General features: G+C 41.3%; 1 protein-coding gene across 5 annotated transcripts in view; it reads right to left on the bottom strand.

Moving 5' to 3' along the window:
• Positions 1 to 5430: 5430 nt before the first annotated feature.
• ZFAND6 (zinc finger AN1-type containing 6) overlaps positions 5431 to 25527 on the bottom strand; it is a 45960-nt gene continuing 25863 nt past the window's right edge. For 4 of the 5 annotated variants that reach the window (XM_033920329.1, XM_033920332.1, XM_033920331.1 and 1 more), the window contains 2 exons: positions 7855 to 7962; positions 5431 to 6316 (listed from right to left, as the gene is read on the bottom strand). In XM_033920329.1, the coding sequence (XP_033776220.1) occupies positions 6168 to 6316; positions 7855 to 7962 (257 nt within the window). In that variant the 3' untranslated portion in view covers positions 5431 to 6167. The remainder of the gene's footprint in view (positions 6317 to 7854; positions 7963 to 25527) is intronic. The other variant, XR_004536969.1, reaches the window with a different exon arrangement.

Raw genomic sequence — 25527 nt, 5'->3', positions numbered from 1 at the left:
AAGAACTTATCTAACTTTTTCTTGAATCCCTGAAGGGTGTTTTCCCCTATAATAGCCTCTGGAAGAGCGTTCCAGATTTCTACCACTCTCTGGGTGAAGAACAACTTCCTTACGTTTGTACGGAATCTATCCCCTTTTAACTTTAAAGAGTGCCCTCTCGTTCTCTCCACCTTGGAGAGGGTGAACAATATCTCTCTCTCAACTAAGTCAATTCCCTTCAATATCTTGAATGTTTCAATCATGTCTCCTCTCAGTCTCCACTTTTCAAGGGAGCAGAGAGGAGACTAAGAGGGGACATGATCGAAACATTCAAGATATTGAAGGGAATTGACTTAGGAGAGAGAGAGAGAGATTGTTCACCCTCTCCAAAGTGAGAGCCTCCAATAGCTCTAACAAACTAGAAGCATAAAAAAAACCCCAGATCTAACATATGTCCAACTCTGTGCGTGCTTTTATGTAGCTGGAACAGCTTGTTTAAGGCTACTCTTGTTAAGGTTAATTTTGGGGTGGTTTTAGGTCTGTAGGGAAATTAGGTTAAATTTAGGCTTTGCTACATAGCAGTCTAGACCAGGTCTGAACTGTATATTTTAAAGAGAATTAAGCTGTCAGCATTATTGATCTAAGATGGTATACTGAAAAACATTGCAACATGGAGCTGGATAACTTATTCTAGGTGAGATCATAGGACAAAAGAACCCATTTAGGTCATAATGATCTGAGACAATTATGTACACCCAATTGTATATGTTTAAACTGACTAGGCCTTTGCATCTTAGGATCAATTCCACCTCACTAAGCTGGACCAATCATGAATTGCCAGGCTCCAATTGTGCAATTCTGGTCGCCATATCTCAAAAAAGATATAGCAGAATTAAAAAAGGTACAGAGAAGGGCAATGAAAATGATGAAAGGGATAGGACAACTTCCCTATGAGGAAAGGCTAAAGTGGCTAGGGCTCGTCAGCTTAGAGACGAGACAGCTCAGAGGTGAGTAGAAAGGGTAGATATGGATTGCTTGTTTACTCTCGAAAAACACTAAGACTAGGGGGCATACGTCAAAGCTACTAAGAAGTAGATTTAAAACAAACTGGAGAAAATATTTCTTCACACAACGTGTAATTAAACTTTGGAATTCAATTGAATGTGGTGAAATCAGTTAGTTTAGCAAGGTTTAAAAAAAAGGTTTAATTAATGTCCTAAAAGAGAAGTCCAAAGGCCATTATTGAGATGGCTTGGGGAAATCCACTGCTTAGTCTAATCTAATCTGAATTTCTGTATTGCACTTATACAGTACAGGTTCAAGAAGATTTACAAGTTAAGAGGCCCATAACAAAGCATAAGGAATACTAGATAAATCACATCAATGAGAAAGGATACAGTGCTGCAAGGACATAGGGAAGCAGGAGAAGGTAATGCCACATAGAAGGGAGGAAAACACCAGTGAAGGGCAAGGCATTCACAGAATTATAAATGGAGAATGGGAAGTGGAACATTGAGGCCCAGATGCATTAAAACCAGCGATTGTCGCTAAACCTGTTTTAACAGCTTTCGCGATGATCGCATTTGCTGACTCAATGCAGAAAATGGCTCACCGCCTCATTCCCTGATCCAACCATGCAAATAAACTGATTGTAATTATTAAAATGCCATGTAAACTAGTAGAGTGATTGATGCTCTAACATGGCTTCCAGATGCACTAAAAAAGTGATCGCTTTTAGCGATTCAAAAGAAAGCAACTGGTCAAGACCAGTCGCTTAGCTAACCTTTTTTTTTAATGGGCACAGATGCTGTGCATATTACACATGCACAATATCTGCCATCATTAGAAAAAGAAGCACCCCTCCGAAGAAACACTGATGGCCCTCCCCGACGAACTGGCACCAGGCAGTGACCCCCCCCACCCCTGACCTCAGTGAAAACAGCAGGAGGAATGCCCACTCCCTCCTGCCACCGAAGGCTCACTTCTGCACCAAGTGGCCCCCAAACATCACCTACCCTCCCCCTTCCCCCCTGAAAAAAAATGCAGAGGTCCTCTCCCTCCTGCCACCAGAGGTCCCTGAACACCCCCGTACATTTTTAGAGAACTTGGAGTAGGAGGGAAGCTCAGTCTGACCCTCTTGTAGGCCCACCTGATCAAAATGACAGGCCATTCCCTCCCCGGTGCATCATGTGATGCATGGAGAGGGGGGTCTAATGCCCTGATTGGCTCAGGGGAGGGGCCTTAGGCTCCTCCCACTGTATCCCAGGCTTTTAGCATCGAAGGGAGGCCGAGTCAGTGAGTAGTGAATGTTTTCAGCCTTTTCCTGAAGGTGAGGTAACTTGACTGTCCTTATTGATGTGGGAAAATTATTCCAGGTTCTTGTAGCTGTATAAGTAAATAGGTATTGAATATCCATTTGTACTTCACTCCCTTGGATGATGGGAGGAGCAGTCATAATGCCGCTTTACAGAGCAATGGTCAGACCACACTTGGAATACTGTATTCAACATTGGTCTCCCTACCTAAAGAAGGATATATAACCCTGCTGGAGAGGGTGCAGAGGCAAGCCACGAAGCTAGTTTAAGGTATCGAGAATTTGAGCTACAAAGAACGCCTCAGAAAATTGGGATTGTTCACCCTCGAGAAGAGAAGGCTGCAAGGGGATATGATAGAGACTTTCAAAATACTAAAAGGATTCGACAAAATAGAGCAAGAAACATCGTTATTCACATTGTCAAATGTGACTCGGACAAGAGGTCATGGACTGAAACTGAGGGGCAACAGGCCCAGGACAAATATCAGGAAATTGTGTTTCACACAACGAGTGGTGGACGCTTGGAATGATCTCCCGGAGGAGGTTATGACAGAGACCACCATTCCGGGATTCAAGGGCAAGTTGGATGCACACCTTCTTGCAAAACACATTGAGGTATACGGGTAAACAAGGTCTTCAGCAGGGAACACCTGGATTGGCCTCCGCGTGTGCGAGTCGCCGGACTAGATGGATCTAGGGTCTGATCCGGTGAAGGCATTTCTTATGTTCTTATGTTGTTGATTCTGGATGATGTGAAGAATGCATTGGAGAACAAATGGATTATTTGTTCAGGGGCACTGGTGTCAAGGACATGGTAGACAACGCAGTAGACAATGCAGGACAGTTTAAACAAAATTCAAGCATCTATGGGTAGCCAGTGAAGTTGTTGGTAGTAGCAACAGAGGGGGGGGGGGGGGTCACATTTCTTTAAGCCAAAGATGAATCAGATTGCAATGTTTTGAATCATTTGGAGTTACGCATATTAGAAGAGGTTATGCCAGCATATAGGGAGTTGCAATAATCGAGATGAATTAGGATGAGTATTTGGAGTGGTTGTTGTAGAAGTAAGGTTTGACCAGTCTTAGCTGCTTTACAATGTAGAACTTTTTTCCCCAAAGGTTGAAGATTTGGGGTTCATAGGAGAGAGTGAAGTCAAGCAGGATGCCTAGCATCTTGGAAGTCTTTTCCATATTCAGCGTTGTACCAGAGGGTAGCTATAGGGTGGTGGGGAAAGTCTGTGTGGTATAGTGGAACCAGAATAATTTTATTTCAGTAGTGTTTAGTTTGAGTTTAATAGTGGCCAAGAGTAGATTTTTTTTCAATGCTATTGAGAAATTTCTATGCAATCTGAGCTCCAAGTTATCTTCTAAAACATTTTGAATTGTCTGAAATTAATCGCCGTACCCATGGTATTACTCTGTTTTCTTTTCCATCTTTAAAAGGCTGTACATATAAGATTCCTTGAAAGGACTTTATCCTTTCAAGCAGGTAAACAGAATAAGAGTCTAAATGGTTTGATTATGTCTTCCCTTATCCGGATTTAAGAAAATCATTGAAAACTTATTTGTTTGATAAATTTGTATAATGACTTATTCATTTTAAGAAATTTGTGATTTTATTAATAATTTAACTTGATGTATTTTTGCTGTGTTTTCAGTTTTTCTTGTTGTAGACCACATTGAACTGCGAGGTATTGCGGTCTAAAAATTATTATTATTATTAAATGCTGCTACAGTGAAATTGTTTTAAATCAGACTCATTTTGGAGCAGGCTAGAATAAATAACACACAAGATTGTAAATTTCTACATATTTCTTTAATCTGACCTTGCTTAAGGTTTTTAGTTGATCTGAGATACTATTGATTTGAACTAAATAAAGCCATATTTTAAATCTCAAGCCCCTCTCATACAGGCCCAAATTCTATAAAGAGCACCTAACTTAATTGGCAGAATACCCTTAATAGTTTCAATAACTGGAAAAAAATGTTAATTGTGCAATAGGCACCTCTAAGTGTGATTCTCCAAAACCTTAAGCGCCTGAATTGTAGGCCTTTCAAACCCTTGTCTACATTTCAGGTGCCTAAGTTTTTACATAGGCACTGCTAGCCACAAATCTGTAATGGGCGCCTAAGTGTGACTGACAATTCACTGAGAAGGTATAAACAGGTCCCTTTTTAGTCTCTTAGAGAATGACATGGGGGCAGAGTTTGTCCCACTAGAAATTAGTACTCAAGGATTAGGGCCTGAACGTATCCCTTATTAACTCAACAAGCCCCACACGGACAAACGATACACACACCCAACAACACTACAAGGCCTTAAACATACAACCAACAGCATTCACACTCCCCAAAAGAAAAAGAAAAGAAGTGGAGATAAAGGCCTCAGTTCAGCTTTTGCAAGAGTGGAGTTTTTTTGGCCAGATGAAGCTGAACTGAGGCCTTTTTCTCCACTTCTTTTCTTTTTCCCTTTTTCTTTTGGGGAGTGTGAATGCTGTTGGTTGTATGTTTAAGGCCTTGTAGTGTTGTTGGGTGTGTGTATCGTTTGTCCGTGTGGGGCTTGTTTTGAGTTAATAAGGGCAGAGTTTGTCCCATGGCCAAGGGCTCTGCTCTGTTCCCGTCCCACAGTTAACCCATCCCCCTGTCATTATCTAAGAGGATACTGGGCTTGATGGACCTTTGCTCTGTCCCAGGATGGCAACGCTTATATTATTATGTGACTGAAGACAAAGCCTTGACTGCAAGAGATTTAGAAGCTCAGAAATGAAGAGATGTGTTAACAGGACACCTAGACAGGGAAGTATACAGACAAATGCTATACCTGTGTTATAAAAGAGTCTGCCTTTCCCCCCCCCCTTCAGAAAGGCTTCCAGGCAGGCATGTTGTTGAGCACATGTTACTGGTGGAAATGAGCTTTCTCAGATAAAAGGAACTGCTCTGTTTATCTAAGCTTTTATTTTTGTGTGTTCATAGGCGAGAACAATTTAAGCATGTGAAATGTTGTCCTAGAAGCCCAAATTGTTATAAAAGTACCCCCGTTTTGTTCTACATATAGGAATAGAGCTCAGACTGACTGTCACATCATGTTAGTTTCATGGAACAAGGATTTCACAGAACAGCAGAAAATAAAAGTCACCATATTTTTAAATTTTGATTTAATCAAAATTGAGATAGCAAATAATTATAGTTTTTTCCTTCTAGATCTTTTCTATTTTTGTGTGTGTAGTGTGAAAGGGGAAGATACCTTCTAAATGTCATTAAACAGAGGAAAGCAAGCCATAAGAGAACTTCAACCCACATTCACTTCAGCAGCAAAGAAACAACCACCACCTCATCCTGCTCTCACAATCACGTCAGCCCACATTTCCTCCGACAGCACAGACATGGCTACGAACTTCAGCCTGCACACAGTCCAGCAGCACAGAGGTGGCCAGAACCTCAGCCCACACTCACTAAGGCAGTAGAGAACATGGCTTGCGCTCTTGTAAAAACAGGGTGTGGCTAAGTGCTAATGTACATAGGAGGCAAATTTCTTATTTCAGAAAGATCTGGAAGCAGCCAGTGATTGAAAATCAGGTTCTGGAAGCTCTATTACTGTTGAAGCAGGACTGTAAAAGGGAACAGCATAATATTCCCTCTGCAGGCAGCTAAACCTTATCGTCTGGAAAGGACAGGGAACACTGAGAAAGTTTCAGTTAGTCTTTTTGTCATTTAAAGCCAAAAGGGATTAAAAATGCTCAAGCATTTTGAAAAGCAAAGTCCTCTATTGTTAAAAGCTGTGTGTAATGAGTGTGTGGACGAGACAGGGGCGACTCCAGCATTCAGCATCAGGCATAGTCACAGGTTAGTAGCCCCCAGTCCTGCTCTGGGTTTGCTTAGATCTTTTGGACTTTCTCGCCAGCAACCATGGGATTTTCCTTTCGGATCTTCTCAGCAGCATCAGCTTTATAGTCATAGGAGCAGTTGTGTATATCAGAATATCGATGTATGCTGCAGAAGATATGTCCACACCTGCACTGAAACCCTGTCAACAACCAAGTGAGAGAAACAGCCATTAAATTCTGTTCAGCAAGCCACTCGTGAGAGACATTCAAATGCAGCCAGCCAGCCGAGGGGGTAAGGGATATCCAAACTCAGTCCAGGTATCCAGGGAGCCATTCTAAACTGATCCCATCAGGGCTGGAGGAGAGCGAAGGTGGTGAATATGAATGAGATCCATTTGCTTACAATGGAGGCAGTGCATACTAAAGATCTCATGCACATTCAGTGAGGAAATCCTAAAACCTTGAATGGGTTGCCCACTCCTGCCTTATCTTTTTAGCCTACCTGCCATACAGGAGTCATTCCGTCCCTTTTATCATTTTGGTCATTCCCATCTTTTCTCTATCTTTTTTGAGATGGGGCAACTGGAACTGAACAATACTTGCATACAAGTGCTACAGAGCTCCTAAGTTAGATAATATATATTCCGCTATTGCCAGCAATTAGTTCATAGCAGATTGCATATTAAGAAGCTAGATTGATAGGTCAAGGATATAATACAAAATTGACAGGAAAGAGAGAAAAAAATTATCCAATTAACTAAACTTTTTAAACAAGTAGGATTTTTAGAGCTTTGTTAAAGATATTAAAATCAGTTATACATCTAAGTTGCACTATGCAGCCTTATAAGAAAAAAGAAATTAGTACATAATCTTTTAGATATAATTAATTCCCAGTGCCTATGCATTACAAACCCTATAATGATGACTAATAAATGATCTACAGATTAAATTATTCACATACTGCAGAATCAATCCATATAGAATTTTTAATGCTAGGCAACATAAGTTATATATTACTCTGGCCTCTATTGGAAGCCAGTGTAATTCTATATAAAATGATGTAATTCTATCTGATTTTCTTAATTTATAAATTAACCACTGAGATGTGTACTGTTTGCAATCTTCTAATCAGATTCTTAGAGATTCCCAAAAAGATGATGTTACAATAATCTAATTTACTTAATATCAATGCTTGTACTACCAATTCAAACTGATCTTGTTGCAGATACTTTCAAATATTTTATGTTAATCAGGTTTTCTATTCCGCCTTTACTTATTCAGTTCAAGGTTGAGTCAGTTACCCAGGAAGTTACAAGAGGCAGATTGACAAGGACATTCAAAGGTAGATTAATACAGTAGATCATAGTTACAAAGACAACATTACAAATTTAAGTAGGTCATCTTTGGCTCATCGTTTTCTCCCAGGAGTTGCATTAGACAGTTTAGAAATGGGCTTTTACAATTACCATTTCAGTTCCTTCAGGGTTGGCTCCTTGTCTTGGTACAGAAATGCTTTTAAAAGGCCTGAGCCAAATCCAAAATTTAATCTAATTTCTAAATTGTCTTGACTAGATTAGGACCTATTACATGTTGCTCACAATGTTGCAGACTTTTAGTTTTGCTACGGTAGTAGACACTGAAACCCAGAGAGCAGAAGAAAGAGAGTCATTTTCAGTCTCCTTGGTTTACAACCCCACCATGAAAAATGAAATGCCCGAAGACGGGATTTCTCTCTCACCGGTCAGACCCACACTCTTCCTGCACATGTGACACCGAGTCTTCCGCTTCACTTTTCCTTTTTCTGGAGGTTTTTCATGATCTTCACACAAACTCTGTGATGCTGAAGCTGCAATAGAGCAAGCAATGAAACTAGGAGTAGCTGTACAAGTATATATAACTCCATCTGCTGTCACAAGAACCCAATTCCTCCCATCCCTCCTAATTGCTGTCGGAAACCATCTCCATCTTCACTCCCTTTCATTTTCTTGCCCACTTTACCAAAGGGAATAAAAGAGGATCCAATGTAAATAGGATACATCAAGGATTTTGTTGTCTTACAGAATTGTAGTTATATCCTTCTACTTATTTTTTAGTTGATTTTTATGTATTACCGTATTTTTCGCTCCATAATACGCACTTTTTTCCACCCAAAAGTGGGTGGAAATCTCAGTGCGTCTTATGAAGCGAAGGTACAAATTTTGTTATCCCGCTGCACTACCTTTTCTGCACCACCTTTATTTTAAAACACTCCCCCCCTGCCTGCTGCCACCGCCGCACCACCTTTTTTTTTTTTTTAACACCCCGCCCGCCCGCTGCCACACCAATTTTTTAAAAACACTCCCCCCATCCGTCGTCATTGTCCCACCTTTTTAACCTGGTCGCAGGACTCGCGAGAACTTACGGCAGCCATTCGGAAAGCAGCACGGGGTCAAGCAGGAGAGCATAAAGCTTGCTGACGTCTGTGCTGCTGATCTCTGCACCACAGGCTGGGAATAAGGAGGAGCCCCTGAGCAACATCTGCAAGGTACCAGTAGATGCTGCAGGAGGGAGGGAAGCCGGCTGGAGCTGCTGGGCCCAAGAGCAAGGGAGGTGGGCTGGAGCTTATGGACCTGGAGCAGGGGGCAAGATTAAAAAAGGTACAGGGAGGCTGGCTGGCTGAGTGGCCTGGGGCTGGCTGGCTGGCCTGGGGCTGGCTGCTTGGGGCGGGCTATCATTAGACGTGCCCACCACTAGATGTGCCCTGTCCCAGCCTACCACTAGACCACCAGAGGGGGGACAGGGTACAGGGCACACCATTTGGTTCAGAGGTGGCTACGTCTTAAGGTCAGGTGTGTCTTTTGGAGCGAAAAATACGGTAGTTTATATCTATATATTTTTAATTGCAGTTATACACTGCTGAAGAATTTTTGAAACATGGCCATGTGGGTCATTTTGTATCTATAAGATAATAGAGCACAGTTTCTTACCGTAACAGGTGTTATCCGGGGACAGCAGGCAGATATTCTCACATGTGGGTGACATTATCCACGGAAAAAGTTTTAAGACTGCCTGCACCTTGCATGCGCAAGTGCCTTCCCGCCCAACGCCAGCTCACGAGGTCATCAGTTCTATGCCCAAGTGAAGCCAGCCAGGGGAGGTGGGTAGGATGTGAGAATATTTGCCTGCTGTCCTTAGATAACACCTGTTACAGTAAGTAATTGTGCTTTATCTTAGGACAAGCAGGTAGCATATTCTCACATGTGGGACTCCTAGCTTATGAAATTCAAGTTTCTTTATTTTTGATATACTGTTTATCAAACAGGTATTTAAACGGTTTACAATAAAATGAATTTTAAAAGAAAAATTTTAAAATTAAAGATATAGCATATCTAGAGTTAAAAGTAAAGATAAATTTGAAAAAAAAGTAAAAAGGGGACATGAATGGACTGATGTACATGAAATGAGGGGGAGGAGAAAATAGGTAAGTTAACAAATACATTGAGATTGAAAATAAAAATAAAAGGGAGGAGAGTGGAAGAAGGGGAGGTACATTATGGCAGGGTTCGCTTTAAAAGAAATGTTTTTTTTTCAAAATACTTCAATGAACTCTGTGAGAATTGTTTGAAAAAAGATCAGAGATTATAGGCATCTTTAAAAAGAAAAGTCTTGAGTTTAGACTTGAATTTTTCTAAAGAGTTTTCTGGACAGAGATCCAATGGGAGGGCATTCCACAGAGAGGGGGCAGTAACTGAAAAATGGATTTGCGAGTTGTATCATGGAATAATTCACATAGTCATGGAATGGTGAGCAGGTTTGATTATTGGATCGAAGTGTCCTGGAGGAAATATATGGGATCAGGAGTTTGTCAATGAAGGCTAGTAGATTAGAGACTCCAACTGATACAGAACACCACTGCCAGACTCATTTTTGGCAAGAGTAAGCTTGACCATGTGACTCTACTGCTCAAAGAACTACATTGGTTCCCAGTTCATTTGAAAATTCAATTTAAATGCCTCTGTATTACATTTAAGATTTTATTTGGCCTCTTTATTACTCTTGTCCCTTTGGACTGGAAAGGGTGTAGATCTCACTTGGCCAGAAGCTCTCCTTTCCCTCTTTTAGGGGTAAAAGTAAATCTATCAAGCAATTTAGTCATTCTTTTCCTTCAAATTGACAGAGCTCTGAAATAATTTGCCACTCCCATTAAGAAGCTTAGACCCCTTCTTATAATTTAGGAAGGCTTTGAAGACTATTCTGTTCACCAAGCACTTTGGAAATTAACTCCTTCTACTTCCTCTGTATTAGTTCTTTTCTAGTCTTGTTCTTTTGTATTTTTCTTTTTCTTAATGTTAACCGAGTTGAGCTCCAAATTGGCTGATGACCTGTTTTATAAAACTAAGTTTTAGTTTAGTTTTAGTTTTGAATGTTAGTAGGAGTATTTTATAAGAAAGACGATAAGTAATAGGTAACCAGTGTGCTTTATGAAGAAGGGAGGGATAACATGATCATATATTTTTGCATGGTTAATTAGTTTAATGGCAGAATTTTGCAAAAGTTGTAGATGACGGATTTCTTTCTGTGTTATGCTCTGATAAAGGGCATTGCAGTAATCGATGTGCGAAATTATGAGAGAATGAATCAAAATGTTGATGGGTGGGGGGGTGTTTAGAAGAGAAGAGATGGAACGAATGAGCCTTAATTCATGGGATGGAGAAAGAGTTGGCCTCTAAATAACACAGAAATATGTAGGTCTCCGCCCCAAAAGTAGATATATTGTCTGATTCAAGCAGGCAGAACAAGGGAAGAACATAAGAACATAAGAACATAAGCAGTGCCTCCGCCGGGTCAGACCATAGGTCCATCCAGCCCAGCAGTCCGCTCCCGCGGCGGCCCAAACAGGTCATGACCTGTCTAAATCATCAGAAGGGGCCCCCATGCCACCTTGGTTTCCTGATGAGTCCTATCTTCCCATCGAAGTCCTAGCCCTCCGGTCTTGCACATGCACGACCTGGTTGGGTTTCTATACTTTCTCAGTATCCCACGATCCCTTTATCCCCCAGGAATCTGTCCAGTCTCTGTTTGAATCCCTGTACCATACTCTGCCCGATCACTTCCTCCGGTAGCGCATTCCAAGTGTCCACGACCCTTTGGGTGAAGAAAAACTTCCTTGCATTTGTTTTGAACCTATCTCCCTTGAGTTTCTCCGAATGCCCCCTCGTACCTGTTGTCCCCTTCAGCCTGAAGAATCTGTCCCTATCCACCCTCTCTATGCCCCTCATGATCTTGAAGGAAAAGAAATGAGAATAATCAGAGGTATGCAACCGCCCTCAGAAAGAGGAAAGGGCAACAATGTAAGAACAGCAACATGTAGGGAGGCTCTAAAGAAAGAGATGACCTCAGAACAGCTGGCGAATTCGAGTATAAGTGAGAAAGATGCTACAAGGACTCAAGGAGAAAAAGTAGAAAGGGGAACAGAAAGTGGCACATATAGGAATGCCATATGAAGAATCCCACAAAGCCATTCCTTTTCCAACTTGAGAAGACAGGACAGGAAAGGGAAAAAACAAAATGAAAGGGTGGTTCCTGCTGAATAGACTAATATTGAAGGATGAGACCGGGAACAAAAGCATAGAAATGAGAGAAACTCCGTGCTATATAGGGTAGAATAGAACTGAAATGAAAGTCTAGTTGACTGAAGATGAAGTCATATATGAACAGTTCTGCCAGGGACTATATAAGAGCTCTGGAATGTTTTGTAAAAAGATGAGAGCCAAAGCAGGAAAAGCATTTGCTCTCACAATATATGCTGGAAAGAAAACAAAGGCGATCCAGTTGAGAAGTGACAGAAGGAACAGTGAATGGGAGATAAAAACATTAAATGCTCCTGTTGAAACAGGAAGGGTATATCCAGAAAGAAATGTAGTCCCATAGAAGTGCATTCCAGAGTGACCAGATAGCTGGGAAAAAAGTTATGAGAGTAGAAAAGAATCAGACAGGAAAGGCAAAGCCTTTGGGATGGAAAAATATGTATGTACTAGAAGTGACCTGAAACTTGAACTTTGGACGTTTGGTTCCAATACCGGGACTGTATGTCTAAGCAAAGCTTCAGAAATTGAAAGAGGCACAAGAAGCCCTAAGTGATTTGTGCATGGTCACAGGGGAAGCGCAGGGCTTGAACTCGCAACCCAAAGTGCTCAGGCTGGAGTACCAACAAGTGTATCATACTGTTGTCACGTGCTCATACATTAGAGATATTTCACAAGTGGTTGTGTAGAAGCGAGAGAGAAGATCAAGGCCACAAAAGAATGGAGGTGGCTATGAAGAAAAAGAAAAGGTAACCTTACAATCAGAAGGAAAATGTTAAAGACTACCAGGAGAGGGGCTTGAACCCATGTAAGCATGACACTATCAACTTAGAGGATCTCTCCACAGGCCTTTCCAACCTAGTGGAAATGTCAAAACCCAGTTCTGAATCTGTTCATGAAGCTGCTGTGGCTGGTACTCTGAGGTAAAAACCCTATAAGAAGAGCTAGCGCCAGTCAAACAGATCAAATACTGTCCTCACAATACTCCTCCCCCTGGTTTACTGATGACTTAAGAACTAAGAAAATACAATACAATCTTTATTTGTATACTGGCAATACCTCCACAAAGTTCACAGTGGTTTACATAAGTAAACAGTGGAGTGCTGCAGGGGCCTGTACTGGGACCGGTGCTATTTAATTTATTTATAAACGATCTGGAAATTGGAATGACGACTGAGGTGATTAAATTTGCAGATGACACTAAACTGTGTTTTGTGAAAAATTGCAGGCGGACCTTAGGAAATTGGAAGACTGGGCGCCCAAATAGCAGATGAAATTTAATGTGGACAAATGCAAAGTGATGCACATTGGGAAGAATAACCTGAATCACATTTACCGGATGCTAGGGTCCACCTTGGGGGTTAGCAACCAAGAAAAGGATCTGGGTATCATTGTAGACAATATGATGAAACCTTCTGCCCAATGTGTGGCGGCGGCCAAAAAAGCAAACAGGATGCTGGGAATTATTTAAAAAAAGGGATGGTTAACAAGACTGAGAATGTCATAATGCCCCTGTATTGCTCCATGGTGCGACCTCATCGGAAATATTGCGTTCAATTCTGGTCTCTTTATCTCAAGAAAGATATAGTGGTGCTAGAAAAGGATCAAATAAGAGCAACCAAGACGGTAAAGGGGATGGAACTCCTCTCGTATGAGGAAAGACTAAAACAGTTGGGGCTCTTCAGCTTGGAAAAGAGATGGCTGAGGAGAGATATGATTGAAGTCTACAAAATCCTGAGTGGAGTAGAACGGGTACAAGTGGATTAATTTTTCACTCCGTCAAAAATTAGAAAGACTAAGGGACACGAAGTTACAGGGAAATACTTTTAAAACCAATAGGAGGAATTTTTTTTTCACTCAGAGAACAGTTAAGCTCTGGAACGCGTTGCCAGAGGATGTGGTAAGAGCGGTTAGCGGAGCTGGTTTTAAGAAAGATTTGGACAAGTTCCTGGAGGAAAACTCCATAGTCTGTTATTGAGAAAGACATGGGGGGAAGCCACTGCTTGCCCTGTATTGGTAGCATGGAATATTGCTACATCTTGGGTTTTGGCCATGTACTAGTGACCTGGATTGGCCACCATGAGAAGGGCTACTGGGCTTGATGAACCATTGGTCTGACCCAGTAAGGCTATTCTTATGTTCTTATGTAAATATGGTGATACAAATTAAAAACAATTACAATATTTAGGAATTATTAGTAACAAATTTTTAAAATAGATAGGTCTTTAAGTCTTTTTTGAAACATTTAAAATTAGATTGCTGGATAATATTAGTTGGTAATGCTTTCCATAGTTTTGCTGCTTGATATGCCCAAGTGGATTTAAAAGTTCTATTGTATCTAATGTTCCTAATGACTGGATACCAAAAAGTATCTTTGTTTCTTAGGTTCAAAGATGGGTTATTAGAAAATTTAATGAGATGTGGCATATAATCAGGAGTTTCTCCAAACTGTATTTGAAATAGAATTTAATAGAATTTAGAAAGTATTCTCCCTTCTAAAGGAAGCCACTGTAATTCACATAAATAAGGTGTAATCTTATCGCTTTTCTTCAATCTGAAGATTAATTTAATGGCTGTATTCTATAGTGTTTGGAGTTTTTTAAAATTATAAATTTAGGGCAATCTAAAAAGATAACATAATAGTCTAGTGGAGACAAAACTAAAGATTGTAGGGAAGTTCTGGTAGCTCCGCTGACTGACTTTTTCAATGAGTCTCACAAGTCGGGAATGGTATCAGAGGACTGGAGAAGAGCAGATGTGGTCCCTCTCCACAAAAGTAAGGAAGAAGTAGGGAATTACAGACCGGTAAGTATGACTTCTGTGGTAAGCAAATTAATGGAAATGCTTTTAAAACAGAGAATGGTCAAATTTCTGGAATCCTGTGGATTACAGGACTGGAGGCAACATGGATTCACTAGCGGTAGGTCTTGTCAGACAAATCTGATCAATTTCTTTGACTGGGTGACCAGAGAATTGGATAGGGGATTTGCGCTAGATGTGGTGTATTTAGATTTTAGCAAAGCCTTTGACATTGTTCCACACAGACATCTTATAAATAAACTGAGTGCCCTCGGGATGGGCCCGAAAGTGACGGGCTGGGTCAAGAACTGGTTGAGTGGAAGGCAACAGAGGGCAGTGATCAATGGAGATCGCTCTGAGGAAAGAGGTGTTACCAGTGGTGTGCCTCAAGGTTCTGTTTTTGGGCCTGTTCATTTTAACATTTTTATAAACGATATTGCTGAAGGATTCTCGGGTAAGATTTGCCTCTTTGCGGATGATACCAAAATCTGCAACAGAGTAGACACACCGGATGGTGTGAATAACATGAAGAAAGACCTGGCGAAGCTTGAAGAATGGTCTGAAATTTGGCAGCTAAAATTTAATGCTAAGAAATGCAAGATCATGCATTTGGGCTGCAAAAACCAAAGGGAACGGTGCAGTTTAGGGGGTGAAGAACTTATGTGCACGATGGAAGAACAGGACTTGGATGTGATTGTATGTGATGATCTTAAGGTGGCCAAATAGGTTGAAAAGGTGACGGGCGAAAGCTAGAAGGATGCTAGGTTGCATAGGGAGAGGTATGGCCAGTAGAAAAAGGAGGTATTGATGCCCCTATATAAGACTTCGGTGAGACCTCATTTAGAATACTGTGTACAATTCTTGAGGCTGTACCTTCAAGAAGATATAAAAAGGATGGAATCAGTCCAGAGGAAGGCTACTAAAATGGTGTGTGGTCTTCGTCATAAGGTGTATGGGGACAGACTTAAAGATCTCAATCTGTATACTTTCGAGGAAAGGCGGGAGAGGAGAGATATGATAAAGACGTTTAAATACCTATATGATGTAAATGTGCATGAGTTGAGTCTCTTTAATTTGAAAGGAAGTTCTAGAATGAGAGGACATAGGATGAAGTTAAGAGGCGATAGGCTCAGGAGTAATTTAAGGAAATAATTTTTTACAGAAAGGGCGATAGATGCGTGGCGACTGTGTCTGAATTCAAGAGGGCCTGGGATAGGCACGTGGGATCTCTCGGAGAGAGAAAGATAATGGTTACTGTGGATGGGCAGACTAGTTGGGTCATTTGACCATCATGTTTCTATGTACTTATCCTGGTAAGCTCTTTTCCAGTACATAAGTGAGACATTTCCCTTTAACTGCATTCTGCAAAAGGGATTCATTCTGGATTTTTCACTCTGCCTCTGCTGAACTTCACTGGGTTCTCTAGCTCCACCTTCAATCAGTATCCAAGAACTGAAAGCCACCAAATATACATGAAATAGAGGCACCTGTAAGCAACAGGCTCAAACAGTAACTAAATAGTACCATTAACCACCAACATAGGCTTCAATAGAGCTCAGAAACTACTCCCCAATACATTGGAACAGATATATAAATTCTTCCCAGCCCCCAAGGGCTGACAGGCATCCAAGAATCAGCTTGGAGAAGCATACATAGAGAGAACACTGTAAGCAGGCGCAGTAATGACAAGGTGGGAGTCTAGAATGAATCAACTAGCTACTGGAAAAGAGCAACATCAAATGATATGCCATGGAGGACCGATGCTCCCAGGATCTAAAACAGGAGAGCCTGGTCACCTGGACCCAAAGAGAAGCCACAGTGAGGCCTTTATCCAAACCAGCCTGAAAAAAGGTGAGAATTATCAAGATTGGACCTGAAAAAAGGGTCCACCTGGTTCAGGGCACATCAATGTAGGAAGGCCTTCCATGCCTTAGCATAGGCCAACACCATGGACAACTTCTTAGACTTCAGAAGAGTATCAACAACCAATGCAGAATATCCTTTATGCTCTAAGGTTGTGCGCTCAAGAGCCATGCCGCAAAAGCAAAGTGATCCGGATCTTCCATGGAAACCGAATACTGCATGAGAAGGTCTGGAAAGGCACTCAAGAAGAAAACTGCGACCTCTGTGCAGGTGCATCAGAGCTGCATACCATGGTCTATGAGGCCAATCTGGAGCCACCAGAATGACGTGGCCTGAATGAGATGAAATCCTCCGAATGACCCGGCCAAACATCAGCCAAGGAGGAAACACATACAAGAGAATCTCCTGAGGACATGGCTGCACTAGAGCATCAAGCCCCTTGCTTCTGGGCTCAGATCTTTGACTGAAGAAACGATCCGCTTTCTTGTTTCTTGCCATGGCCATGAGGTTGAAGCGGAGCCACCCCCAGCACCTCACTATCGCTTGGAATGCCCCGGGGACAGGGTCCACTTGCCTGGATTCAACATCTGTCTGCTGAGGAAGTCTGTTTGAGCGTTGTCTACTCCCACCACATGCATTACTGTCAGCGCTAGATGGCGTTCCACCCAAAGAAAAAGAAGATAGGCTTCCTGAACCAGAGAAGTGCTCTTGATCCCTCCCTGGTGATTGACGCAAGCTACTGCTGTCACATCATCGGAGAAGACCCTGACTGCTTGGCCCTCCAGGGTCTTCTGCAATCTCCTCAGAGCTAGCCAAATGGTTCTGAGCTCCAACTGGTTGATTGACCATTTCTGCTGAGAGGCGTCCAACACCCCTGAATAGGATAACAATTGCAATGGGCTACCAAGCCCCAAAGGCTGGCCTTTGTCAGTACCACGACCCAGGAGGCAATGAGTAGCAATTGCGGGAGAAGCCACCAGTCCATGCTTGCTCAGGTTTCCAGAGTCCAAGGTAGAGATTCCTGCAGGGCATCCCTGTGCAGAGCCCTGTGAGAGAGCAAAGCATTCCGAAGAGATCTCTCAAATTTGGAATCTATTACCGACTCAGGTCAGGGAAGAAAAAATCCTGGATAAATTCAAAAAGAAACTAAAAAGCCACCTGTTTAGGGATGCCTTTGAATAATAACCCTTCTGAGTTTAATCTGCCTTGAAGTTTCAAGTTCAAGTTTAATAAGATTTGTTATCTACACAGTATCATATATTTCATTGCGTATAACAATTTTCCAATGCATAAAAATAAAAAAAGGGTGGACAAAATATGACATTACATACAAATTATATAAGTTCTAATACAAACTGATACAAACTAATACAAAAAGGGTAAATAGGATGGACTACAGTCTTTAATTAAAAAAAAGAAAAAAAAAAACATTTGGGGAGGAACATATAGGATGGGATCACATTCATGCAAGGCTTTTGCATTATAATGTTATACCCTTATGTTTTTCTCCTTCTTTGTTTTCTTTTCTATATTGATTGTAGTTCTTCCCATTTTCCTTTTGTTTTACAGTCTACCTTTGTTCAGGTTACTATTGTCTCCCAAACAATTGGTCTGTCTTCCCCATTTTATCTGAAAAGCGATTTAATCAAATTTGTTTATAAACTTGAAATTTGATGTGCGCCCTTGTTCAAGGAACTATATCCAGCATGGCAACCATGGATCCAGAATTTGAAGTTAATCCCATGCTAACGGAGCTAGCTGCTGAAGAAGGGAAGAAATCTGTTTCTGCCTGCGGGCATCCAGTAGATATACACAGCCTGCCGCCATATCAAAAAGGAATTCCAGCGATTGAGTGGGCATCAGATGGCTCTTCTTGAAGTTGACAATCCAGCCCACATCCTCCAGCACCTGGAGCATCCGTTCCACTGTGTGCCATCCCTTGGCCAACGAAGGAGCTCTGATCAGCCAGTTGTTTAAGTAAGGGTGAACCTGGAGACCCATCTGTCGCAGGTAAGGTGCCAATACCACCATCACTATTGTGAATGCCGGGGCACTAAAGCCAGCCCAAAGGGCAGGGCTGAGAACTGGTAATACTGTTCTAGAACATGAAACTGCAAAAATATGTGGTGGGCCAGAAAAAAATGGGACCGTGCAAGTACGTCTCTGTGTGATCCAGAGAGGCAAGAAACTCTCCTGGGGGCCACTGCTGCAATGACCAAATGCATGGATTTAATTTGGAATCGGGAATCTTGAGAGCCACATTCATGTGCTGAAGATCCAGAAGAGGCCTCCACTCTTCTGAGCCTTTTTTTTGCCATTTCGATGGTCTAATTTGTCTCATTTGGCTTAAAGATGCTTTTCATTGAGGCATCTTGTATGCCTTATATATTTTTATATTTTGATGTAGGATAGGACTGGTCAGTATGTTTTATGCAATCTGATTTTATATGTATGTATGTAGTTATAGTGTTGATCTTGATGTGTTTTGTATGATAAATGTTACGTTTTATTTTGTATGTTAACATGTAACTTGCCCTGGATAAGGGTGGGCAATAAATAAATAAACAAACAAGCCCGAGAAGTTGGGCGGTACTGGCTCTATAGTTTGAATATCCAGCAAGTGCTGAATGGTGGCTTGAATCCTGAGCGCTTTGTCTGGGCGACTTGAAGAACAGTCCACAAACCAATCTGTCAGAGGTCGAGCAAATTCCAGTTTGTAACTTGACCAAATAATGTCCAAGACGTAACGTGCATCCAGGTAGGCAGAAATATTTGAGAGATGGCACCCTATCCAAATAGGGGCATCCCTTGGTCTGGCACTGGCATTGAGCCTTTCTGACAGGAGGTGAAAGCCTGGGAATACCTGTAGCCCGTATATTGTCATCAGGAACCCTGTGAAAATCTCTACGACGTAGCATTTGTATACGGTCTGAAGTGTTGTGAGCCACGAAAATTAGAGCGACAAGAACCTCTGGAGGGTCTGGGTCTATGATCAAGCACAGTCTTCGGGCAACGGTCCATCACAGAATTCATGCGATCGTCCAGACCTTTGCCAAACAATAATTGCCCCTTAAAAGTTAGCCTAGCCAATGTAGCCTTAGAAGTGGAATCACCACCTCACTGTTGAACCCAGAGCAATTGGCGGGCAGAGATGGAGTGTGCTGACACCTCTGCCAAACTCGCATAAGGTCATCCAGTTGTCCTAGCCAAAAGAAGTTGAGGAGGGGGATCCACCGCCTTACTCTCCAGTGTGCGGACACGAGCGAGACGGGTGCGTGCAACAAAACACGCTGCTGAAGCAGCTCTGATGCCTATAGCAGCTGCAACAGAAACGCGTCCTGAGGACCACATCCACATGATGGTCCCGCATGCACTCTGCTGATACTCCTGTGCCAGAGGGGACAAGCGTGACATAACTCTAACGAATGTCAGAGCACCTTCTGGAGAATCAAACTGCTCTAAGATCAGAATGCTTAAACATGGTGCAAGGGTAATGCAGCAGACTGTGAATGCACACCACAAAGCTAGGAGGAAGAAGTAGACGGAGCCGTCTGAGTGACTAAGTGCAATTTCTGCAAAGACTCAGATATAAGGTCAGGCAGAGCTGTAAACTTAAATAGGCACAAGGCAGAAGAATCATCCCTAGGATTCAAGCCCCCAGAGGGATCCACAGATCCAGCACATAGTCCCTGATTTTCCTACTCCAGGAAGTGCTGAACCTGTAAACAAGAAGTAGTAATCGAAACATTTACAGCAGAGTCCCCCAAATGGTCAGGCAGCGTGCAAACAGCAGCAGGCTGAGAAAGACCGTGCTCAAAGGCACAACACTCCTCAGAGACTCCTTTTTGGCAGCGTGGGACTACATAGGGGGAGAAACCGCATTCTAAAATTCAGGCCCCAAAAATTTGTCCAGTTCCAGGGATGCAGTCACCCTAAGGTGACTGAAAAGTGAAGTTCTTAGGCTTCACAGGGTCCACAGCCTGGCAAACCAGCCATGCCGAGCCCCGAAATCACCGAAGACTGCCCCGCTGGGCTAGGTGAGCATTTGGTCACCTGCTTCAGCAGGGAAAAAACTAAGCTGGATGCTGCCGTCCCTCCCTGCTGTGCCACGCAGCATGTGGTGCAAGGATGCTCCTAAAGCACTAATATTGAGCAATCCTGGGAAAAATCCACATGAGGTGAGCCCCAAGGACTTCATCCCAGCTAGTTTCCAGACAAAAATTGCAGTTTTGAAGAAGCAGGGAGCTTTAGAAAAAAAAAAAAAAATTTGCTAAAAATCCAAGATGGCTGCCGTCAAGAAATTTGCACCAAATCGCGATATTTTTCACATCTAATTAAAATAATAAAATGTAGAGAGCAAAACAAACACATCTGCAGGCATGCATGCAGAATGAAAGAACTGAGGTTGGAGCTAGAGAGTCCAGTAAAATACAACAGAGGCAGAGTGAAAAATCCAGAGTGGATTCCTTCTGCAGCATACAGCTGAAGGGAAATAACCCTTTCTAGAATGTTTCACCAATTGCAATAGAATAACTATTAGTATACCCATCAGACAGGAGAACAAAATGAGATCTTCTGGCACCACAGAATTCATATAATAAAGGAGGAGGAGGAGAAATTGGGTCTTACCTGATAATTTTCTTTCCTTTAGTCCTACCAGACCAGTTCAGAACATATGGGTTGCGCCCACTAACCAGTGGATAGAGACAGAAAAAAAAAAAGTTGTGTATTTTACCCCATTAAGATACAGTATAGCCGTAGATGCTCAGTATTTTGACTAACAAGGTAATGGACTACGCATATTCTATTTTGGTTCAGTCGCTGTATTACTCAACATTACTCAACATAACATATTGCCAGTAAAATACTTCAACACATGAAACTAAGGTTAATAATGAGGAGTTTGTCTGCTGATTACAAACAGCAATATTAAAATGGCTTATTAAATGGAAATATAATAGAGGGGGCCTCTGGAGTGGTCTTGGTAGGTCTAAAGGAAAGAAAATTAGCAGGTAAGATCTAATTTTTCCTTCCTTAGTGTCCTTATCAGACCAATCCAGAACCTGTGGGATGTGTCAAAGCAATCCCAAAATAGTTGGGGCTTTTAAAATTTTTGCCCAAATAATTTTGGTCACAAACACAGTATACCTGTACAGTTGTGCTCCTACCTGGAGCCCATAATGCTCTGCAAATGAAAAAAAAGCAATATCACCAGTCTGCAGCTGATAAACAGACGTATCATTCAAACCTCTGCTCAATAAACTGAACAGTTCTGGCAGAAAGTTTTGCAAACTTAGGTCCTTTCCTTATGAAATCAAATTTATACACTTACAAAGTATTAATTCAGCTACTGGAAAGTGACAGAATTGAGATCCATTCACTTTTCCTAAAATTTGCAAGGAAAAAATAAAAAATAATCTAGCCAACTCTGCAAATTCTTTGGTTACTTTAATGTACTTTTTAAAATGAACATGAACACAATGAACATGAAGCAAAAGTAAAATCTGACACCTAAAATAATGAAGATTCAATTTTGATACACCGTGACACACCTATACAGCTCACCAATTAGTGCTGTTCATGGGAGACCGTTGTGTGAGCAAAATTTACCCACTACTTAAGATGGCTCGTTTCTCAATAACTGCACTAAAATGTACCTTTAAGATGTTCAAAAAATTGTGGTCTTCTCACATGCAAAAAATGCTTTATGGCTTTAAATAGGACTTCAGTGAAACATTACATTATAAATTTGGGAGTCCTGACACGTTTCACTAATTGCTGCTTCAGAGAACCCTCGTTATTACAGGTATTTTTGCTCCTGCCCACATCGAGTTAAATCTGTTCTAAGTCTAATACACTTGGGTTTAAAAATTATCATTCCTGATATAATTTTTGGATACCTAAAATAATGCCAGTACTTCTGGAAGTAAGAACAGAATCATTTTAAACAAAATATCTGCTTCTATGAACCAGAGAAAAGATTTTGTGCATATTAAAAATACATTTTAGTTCAGAATGCTTTTAAAACGATAAAAATGAGGATGAAGTACTTAAGGGCGAGATTCTACAAAGACATTCCTTAAAGGAGGTTGAGGACAAAAGATCTAATGCCTTAAGCAGCAGAATCGAACTCCATTCAGGAGAGGGGATGTGCAGAGAAATAAGTGGCGTGGAAAGGGTAGATGTGACTAGGACTAGGGGGCATATGATGACTACTAAGTAGTAGATTCAATACAATCCAGAGACGATATTTCTTCAGTCAACGAGTAAACTCAAATTCATTGCCAGAGAATGTGGTGAAAGTAGTTAGCTTAGCAAAGTTTACAAAAGGTTTGAATCATTTCCTAAAACAAAGTCTATAAGCCATTATTGAGATGGCTTGAGGAAATCCACCACCTATTCCTAGGATAAGCAGCATAAAATCTGTTTTATTCTTTGAGATCTTGCCAGATACTTGTGACCTGGGTTGGCCACCATTAGAAACAGGAGACTGGACTGGATGATCTTTGGTCTATCCCAGTATAGCAACTCTTATGTCCTTAAGTGACCTACCTAGAGAAAATGGTTGGAGGTGACAAATATATTTCACAGTTTTCTAAGAAGATAAGGCAGCTGTGAATGCCAGATCCATAAATGGCATGGAATTCACATCAAAGAAAAAGGCCCTGGAAAGGCCGGCTGGTTGCCCAGAATCTGTTTTTTGTAGTGGGAGGGTGGAGATGCTGGACTCATCGGTGAGTGTGTGTGTGTGTGTGTGTGGGGGGGGGGGGTGTTAGAGAAGAATGAGAGTGATGCTGATGGAGAGGAAAAAAAGGATTAGATGGCACTTCAGGTTCAACAACAGGCAGCCCCTACTACTAGATAGCCCTGGACTTTTTGCCAGGCTCACTCAATGATAGTTATGTCTCTGGATGCAACCAATTAAAAATTAGCATGCTTAGGCAGAAGTGCCCGTGGACAAGGGAATGGATTAGACAACAAAAAGAAATGGGGATGCTTAGAGGTAAGCATGCTGTGTTTTCAATTTGAATGTGGGATTGCACCTTCTAGGAAATTGGACTCCTGATGTAGGCATTGCTTTTGCCGAAACATGGCCATGTTGAGTCTTCAAATGAAATGCAAGCCTTCATATTTGTGAAGAGACTTATTTGTATATGTAAAGTGAAGGAATAAAAGAACATCTCAGACATTTTGATTGGTTTCTTCCTTACCACATTTGTACTTTTTCTTGATGCTCAGAGGCAACATGTAAGCATGCCTGTTGAGATGTAATGCTGTTAAAAACTGTTCAGGATGCATGGCCACTGTTACTGAACAAAGGTTTCAGTTTTGAAATAAGTAAATTCCTGTTCTCCAGATGATTCTGGAAGCAATTTCACTGCTTCTCAATCTAGAAGGAATGTTAGTATAGTATGCAAGACTGTCACAAAGACAGGGACACAATGATAGTAAGGCAACTAGGCGGCTGTCTGTCCATCCCTGAATAGAGGGCAAGCTCATGTTTCCGTAAAGGAGCACAGCAATTTTTCAACAAGAAGGAATCCACCCTAAGTCAAATCTTCTTCCCAAGATCATTTTCCTAAGGAAGGGAGGGAGCTGCCAGAATAGTATTGCTCTTGGCCTCTGAATTTAGACCAAAAATGACCAGTATTGAGAGGAGAGGCCTGAGGTGAGGAAGGATGTCCAATAAGCATTTTTAGCCAGCCTCTGAATTTTGGTCCCTAAAGTTCCAGGATTTCTTCAAGCCTGCACAACTTGTTTGAGATTGCTGAGTTCATCATTCTGCACAGGAGCCCAGAAGTACGAACAAAACATTAAGGCACTCTTTCTAGATCTGACCAGGCAAATATGAAGAATCCAACCTAAGAAGCTTCTAGATCACTCATTTCCAGCATGCAAGATTCACCAGCATTTCACCTGTCTTTGATCTGTTCAGCACTATTTAGGGATGTTCAAGTGTCTCTACTCTGTATACTATTACTTGCAGGAAGGTCATCATTTTGAGTATTTTAGATTACTGTAATACTGTTTACCTTGGTGCTTATTAAAAAAAACACTTAAAAAACTTAGACTGATCCAGAACACTGATATTTGCCTTATTTTTGGACTAAAAAAAATGGGAGCATATTACTCCCTTCTATCAAAAACTTCACTGGTTGCCAGTAGAGTCCAGAGTTCTGTTTAAGTTTTCCTGTATTTGCTACAAAGCAGTTTTTGGGATGTTACCAGACTATCTTGTTTCCCATCTCTCTTTGAATTATCTCAACAAGAGTACACGTAGAATAAATCTATTCAACTATCCCCCTTTAAAATCCTGCCAATATAAGAAGTTTTTTGACAAAATTTTTTCCTTCTAGGCCTCCAAATTGAATATGTGGCAAGGAAAACCTATATTAGAGGCCACTTCTTATTTTGATTTTAGGAAAACATTAAATACCCGTCTGTTTGGCATGTCTATATCCTAGTATTACAACTGTTTAACTCACTTTTGTTTTTTAACTGATGCATTTCAATTCTAACTGATTCTTAATTGATGTATTCCAATTTTAATTGATTGTTTTTATTATGTCATTTCAATTTTATTGATTGTATGTATTTTATCTTGTTGTGAACCGCTTTGAACCTTTTCTGGTATAGCGGTATATAAAAATAAATTATTATTATTAATTATCATGGCCCCAGGGGACGCTTGACCCAACATAAGAGGACTTGATCTGGAGCCACTGAATAGAATGGGAAGACTAAAAGGATGGTAAAGAATCATAGAACAATGCAGCAACGTCAAAAGGGGCATAGTATTCGCACCCTTGGGCTCCCATTGGAACACACATAATCATTCTATCAGCGATCTCAATTTTTTTGTTTGCAAGATCATTAAACCTAATCAGAGGAGGAAATATGGACACTGTTCTCCTACAAGTGGAGTAATGCATTATTCATGATCTTAACACTTTGCACCCTCATGGTTTGAACACAGAGATAGACTATAGTGTGTTTCTTTGAACAGACTTGATGTTTATTATATGCATCCCCTGCTATATCCATTATATATTTGTTTCTTTGGTTGATTGTGTGCCTACTTAGTCAAAGTACGATAAATATGATTCATTACATGCACTCTATGTGTTTCTATATGCATCTTTGCCATTCAGCTTTGATAGGAACTCTAGTAATTTGAGATGGTC

Source organism: Geotrypetes seraphini, chromosome 14 (assembly GCF_902459505.1).
Source record: "Geotrypetes seraphini chromosome 14, aGeoSer1.1, whole genome shotgun sequence".
NCBI classification, from domain to species: Eukaryota; Metazoa; Chordata; class Amphibia; order Gymnophiona; family Dermophiidae; genus Geotrypetes; species Geotrypetes seraphini.
The sequence above is the reverse complement of the archived record's forward strand: the minus strand, read 5'-3'. Positions and strand labels throughout refer to the sequence as shown.